Source organism: Sitophilus oryzae, unplaced genomic scaffold (assembly GCF_002938485.1).
Source record: "Sitophilus oryzae breed Bouriz unplaced genomic scaffold, Soryzae_2.0 scaffold_1171_pilon_pilon, whole genome shotgun sequence".
NCBI classification, from domain to species: Eukaryota; Metazoa; Arthropoda; class Insecta; order Coleoptera; family Curculionidae; genus Sitophilus; species Sitophilus oryzae.
In genome coordinates, this window is record NW_022145806.1 from 60,751 (window position 1) to 66,792 (window position 6,042).

General features: G+C 29.8%; 1 protein-coding gene across 1 annotated transcript; it reads left to right on the forward strand.

Annotated features, from left to right (window-relative positions):
- Window positions 1-1,025: 1,025 nt before the first annotated feature.
- Window positions 1,026-2,010, forward strand: LOC115889013 (U1 small nuclear ribonucleoprotein C-like). The gene is made up of 3 exons (XM_030908917.1): window positions 1,026-1,337; window positions 1,603-1,771; window positions 1,829-2,010. Exons 1-3 carry the CDS (start codon window positions 1,203-1,205, stop codon window positions 1,981-1,983), a joined length of 459 nt encoding a protein of 152 aa, XP_030764777.1. The 5' UTR covers window positions 1,026-1,202; the 3' UTR covers window positions 1,984-2,010.
- The last annotated feature ends 4,032 nt before the right edge of the window (window positions 2,011-6,042 follow it).

The following is a 6,042-nucleotide window of genomic DNA, read 5'->3' on the forward strand; positions in this document are numbered from 1 at the left end:
ATACATATAAATTTAAAAAAAAAAAAAATTTTTCATTTTTTTATAGTTTACAATTATTTTACTTATTTGATAACAATACTTTTATACATTTTTTTAAGTGTAAAATATGTAAAAAATGTTTATTGCAGAAAATTGTATTTCTCTAATTATAATTCCCTACGCCGCTGGAGAAATCCATGCTGAGTAGCGTTATTTATAGTTTCAAACATTAATTATAACACAGGATATTGAAAATACTATTTGGAATTATTAAAAATAGTTTTGTTAGTATGTGGTACAAGACATATTGAAAGCATTTTACATATTTTTACTGCTATAATGGAAAAAATTACATTTATGACCACATAACAAAAGTTGTGTATCGTTTTTTACCTGTGAAATGTAATTTCAGCCACTTTTTCTCGCTTCGGCCTTTGCAGCCATACGCTGAACATTTCACCATACTAAACAACACAGTTTATAAATTTAAAACAAAACAGTATTCACAAAAAGCATAAAAATTCGCTTGGTGTCACCTCGAAATCTTGTCACAAAAGTATGGCCGCCGATCAAATTTTGATCTCAAAAATTTTTCACTGGGCTGCGTGTAGCCCTGTTCTCAGAACGTGCAGCCGTTCTCAGAACGTCGTGTCGCTGGCGACACAGTTTGACATTTCAAACAACCAATGGGAGCTGACTAAATTTAAAATTGACAGCTGTTTGAATTTTGTACAAATCTCATTGGTCCTCTTGATGTGTCGCTGGCGACAGTCGCTGTTCTGAGAACAGGGCTTTGCTGTCCCTCTCTTTCCTTGTCTAAGGGTATAATCTTTGGGTATAATTAAGAATTTGAAGTTTTATACTACATTACTGTACACCTGCTGTACACTGCTAGAGTGTTTTAAAGAATAATAAATGATAAACTGAATCAGGAAATTTAAATATATGACCCGCATATATGAGCAAGGAATTTGTGACACCACAAATGACCGCTCTTGTTTAATCCATAGCTCAACATGCTGTCAACTGTCAACTATCTGTTAATCATCTGTTAATCTTTGGTAATGCTATAAACAGGTTATTGAGGTTATAAAAGCTCTGTTTTTAAAGAACACAAGCTCATTCTGTAAAGTAGTATAAAACCGAAAATATCAAGAAGTACTTCTACTTTTGAGTGATTTTTAGTTTAAAGTTCTTTCAAGTAAAATATTTGCGCGTTCATAATGCCTAAGTACTATTGTGATTACTGTGATACGTATTTAACACATGATTCCCCAAGCGTACGGAAAACTCACTGTACTGGAAGGAAACATAAGGACAATGTTAAGTTTTATTACCAAAAATGGATGGAGGAACAGGTATGTAACTTACTGCTTTCTAGTTAGTGTTTAGTACCACAACCGTATGGTGTATAACAGTAAACACCATAATATAATAGATGTATATTACATTTAAGGTTCTCACTAAAATTAAGTTGAGTTCAGTTATTATTTTAGTATCCATACGTGTTTACAAAGTTTTTTCGGTGCATCTGTATACATTTGTTATAAATATTTTATTCATAGTGTTTAAATTTACCTCAATGTGCTCTAAGATTATCTTATTAATTTTAAATATGTTTAGGCTCAACACCTTATCGATGCCACAACAGCAGCGTTTAAAGCAGGCAAAATTGCAAATAATCCATTTGCACAGCCAGGAAAAGGAGGAGTTGCTATTCCACCTCCAGCTCAGCTCTTAGGACAGAGACCAGGTGCACCACCGCAGGGCCCAGGAATGATTCCACCAGGAGGTAAGACATAAATTTATTGAATGTATGGATAGATATTAAATATATTTTTTCTTACAGCTATGGGACCTGGGGGACCGATGCCTCCGATGGTGATGGGCCCTCATGGACCTATGCCACCTATGATGGGGATGAGGCCACCAATGATGGGAATGATGCACATGGGTCCAATGGGACCCATGGGACCTGTTAGGCCGCCAATAGCTCCCAAATAAGTTTTGATTCTGTGTATAGTTTTATATGACGTAAATAATTCAATAATTAAGTTTATGATCACGCATGCTAGCAGATCAACAATATGTGTAGTGAATTACGGTAGTTTTTTTGTAAAGTAAGAGAGAAAGCTGGCTTGCTCATAAAACTTTATGATCATACAATATATGTGTACATAGTGGTGTATGTTTGTAATAAAAATGTTTATAAGATACAGTAGTTTCTTTTTCTGGCCTCTATTATAGTGAAATTTTCTGCCCGCTTCTTTTGTATATTATTTTCTAAATGCACTTAATTGCTTAAATTCTCTTATGTACTCTATGTTACATTTATTAAATATTAGTAAAGTATAAGGTTCTTTATATTATATTCACTGAAAAGGATTCTCCAATATTTATCATTGACTTCTATAAGTACTACAACTCTACATATTAAGAAAACAACTTTATCCTGCATTATTTACATCAAATTGTTTAAGGGCATTATTTTTTTTAATAGATACACCTAAGAGGTACACCTGATTAAGGTTCAGAACCAGTCCCGGTTCTTTTCGGACATTAAAGAACCGGGACTAGAGGCACAGTCCTGGTTCTTTCTGGCACTTTCCGGTAACAATAATTAAATTTGTCCATTGATGCTTTCTAGGTGTCGAAATCAAACTCTTCTCAATAAGTAGTGATGCTATCTCTTACTTTTCTTACTTTTGAAGTTCTTTTGAAGTTTCTATAATGTTTATTAGCAAATATTGAAGTTTAAATATGTTAGTTTATCATTTAGTATAATGTTGCTAAATGTATTAGTTATAATTTTTTATGTTTTTATATTCATTTGCATTAATTTTTAATTAAAAATATATTTTCTAACTTCTTCAAATTTATAGTTAATTTGGTTTTATGTTGTTTGATGTAAATTTTACCTATATGTTTTTTCCTTCGCTTCATTTGTATTCATTTTAATTTTCTCACCAGCGTGACACTTGATATTATTTTCAGTTAAAACTAGAATTTTTTTTTTTTTTAACGATTTTACTTTTGAAAACCATCATTTGCTTGGTGATTGACGAACTGCACAATCATTGAACATTTCCTATAGTATCGGGAGTACTGACAAAACCGGAAAATCCTGGTTCCTTAGAGGCAAGGTACCGAAATTCCCGGCTCCGAAAAACCAGCTCCATTTCCGGTAACCCTAATACCTATATACCATTGGAAAAAAATTGGATATTTTAATAGAATTATATCCAAATGAGAATCATTAGACAATGGTAAACAACTTTATAGTATATAAAGGTAAATGCCTATTGTTGAAATAAATTTCTATAATACAATAAACATTGTACTTATCATCTTTTATATTGAATTGTGATATCAATTGAAATATATGTAATTAAAGTTTTATGACACCTCATTACATATTTATATTCTATGAGACTTGTGGCCTCCCTAGATGTTTCAGGTAGATTTTTTGCCATATTATGTGTATTATTTCTTTGAATTCATTGCAATATTATGTTATACATTCAAGAGACATTGTAGTAGTGAAAATCAATTAAAAGGGGATAATTTACTCATACCATAAACGGAATTGCTTATAAAGTGCAATACAACTTTTTTTATTTACTTTTATTCTAATAAAATATATTAACTTAAAAAAAAAAAAAAAAAAAAAAAAAAAAAAAAAAAAAAAAAAAAAAAAATATTCAATCAAATCAATTAATGTTTTTTGTTCTAGAAAATTGAATTTTATCTCCTGTAAACCAACACATGTCGATTTAGATTTTTTTTCGATGGAAATTTGGAAAAGTATAAGGATGTAATTTTTATGAAATATGCGTTGTTCTCAAATTGCAATAATAAAAAGTTTTCACTCTTGTAAAAACAATCGGGAGACATAATGTACCTATATTAATAAAAGATTTGTCTTTTCATATATACAGGGTGTCCAGAAATAAGTGCAAGTAATTTTAGGGGAAGTATATTTCGGCTTTAGAAACACGCCTATGATGCTTTTTCGCGAAATATTTTTTTGAAAATTCAAAATTTTTGAAAAAATTTTTTGGATTTTTTTAGTTTTTAGTTAAAAACAATTTCTTGATAATATAACAACGTAAGTAAATTAGTAGATAACGTAGACTAAATTTACAAAGAAAGAAAATATAATACAAAAAAAAAAAAAAAATTTTAACCAAAAAATATTTTTTTTTGGAAATTTTCAAAGTAGAATAAACTCATCCTTTATTTTTGGACTTATTTGAAAAACGATAAGAGAAAATATGTTTCTTTTATCAAGATCTACCACCTTAAAATACTTGCACTTAGTTCTGGACACCCTTTAAAACACAAATATTCTCAATATACAGTATGTCCCAGATTGTCTTTACAAGAGGAAAACTTTTTTTTTTTTATATATAATAAAATTTCATCAATAATAAAAATTTGAATTAACATCAAATTTGATGAAAGTTGGTGTCGGGAGTTTTTTGACATGAAATTTGATTTTGTGTTTAACTGTTTTTGAAGAGCAATAACTTTTCGTCCGTACCTGTATAAAGCCACTGAGTAAAAAAAATATACATTTTTTAAAAAACTTGATTTTTACGTAAATATGCTTTTGGTAAAAATCACTACGAGCAACTGTTCTCAAGATATTTAGAATGGAAATAGTCCAATACATGTTATACTACTACTACTACCTATAATAAACATATGTTAAGAATAGATAGTTTTATTTGACTGAAATTTGAGAAATGTTTATTTTAAATTAATCATAAATTTTTCTTCTAAAATTATGATAAAACAGTTTCTGTTGAACTTTTGGTACAAAAAATATTTCAAATTTATGATTTCAGTCTAATAACTATTTAGTCAACATGTTTTAATTTATATCAATGATGACATGTATTGTTTTTTTCGATTCCAAATATCTCGAGAACCGATACTCGTAGCCATTTACTTATTTTTATCTGCAGAATATGCTGCCGAAGTTTCAGGAATACAGTTTGGACCACCCCTGTATATGGCTGATTTTTTCCTAAAAATCCTTTGAATAAGAAGACTAAGGAAGGAGCATAACTTTGAATAAAGACTAAAGAAAGGGGAAGGGAGCATAATGCTATCAGTGTATTCATGCATGGTGGGCGGAAAAAGCCACCATAAAAGCTCTCTAGGGTGGGGATCCTTGACAGTTCTGTTTGACGATTCATTTGACACATTTAGTTTAATTTGAAATTTTGTGGATTTGTCAGTCTTTACGGAACTTATTTTGTTATTTATTATTTATTCTACTACTGATAGTTTATAAAGGTAGTAAATCTAGATGGAAATTGTGGCAGAACTTAAATTAACACTGACACTATCGCGATGTATCGAAAAAGACTCTAAAATAGTTGATTGTGTGGCGTGCGGTAGATCTCGGCAAAAAGTGAGGTGAAATAATGGAATAACTTTTCGCCAGTAAGTGACTATATAATATACGTGTAGTAAACCGATCATTTATGAAATTCCCGCCCAAATTAACTAAATTATATTTTTTCTTGCATTTAGCTTTTATTTATTACTTGTCAAAAGATTAGATGTGAAAGAATTTAGATACGTTAATTTGACTTACCTGCTTCAGTAGCGTATCGGATATTTGTGTTAATAAATACTTATTATAACTTATCTATTTTTATTAAATTAGATATTTTACTTAACAATTTTAATATCTACCATTTATTCACAACGTAAAATAAAACAACAAATTATTAGTATACCCCGTCTACCCTACATCATAGTTTACATTTTTTAAATAAAATTAGAACGACACTGATAAAGCGGAATTTAAGTCTACCATATTTGAGGCCTATCGCGGTGTACCTAAGATATGCTCCTTCCCATGGTCTTCTTATTCAAAAGTAAAAATCAAAAGACGTTTCTGTAAGCAATATCAATTCGATTCATTCTTTGATAAATGGTTATTATTAATTTTGATTAACATCATATTCTATTGTTAAAGTATCATATTTTCCGATAACTATCATCACCCTTTCCGTAGCATCGAACTAAATAATTTCTGTGCTTCTT

Excerpts from the sequence above, each read along its gene's own strand:
- LOC115889013 (XM_030908917.1), top strand. The coding sequence starts at position 1,203 with ATGCCTAAGTACTATTGTGATTACTGTGATACGTATTTAACACATGAT. Across the intron at positions 1,338-1,602 it reads AAAAATGGATGGAGGAACAG|GCTCAACACCTTATCGATGC; the intron begins GTATGTAACTTA and ends AAATATGTTTAG. Across the intron at positions 1,772-1,828 it reads AGGAATGATTCCACCAGGAG|CTATGGGACCTGGGGGACCG; the intron begins GTAAGACATAAA and ends TTTTTCTTACAG.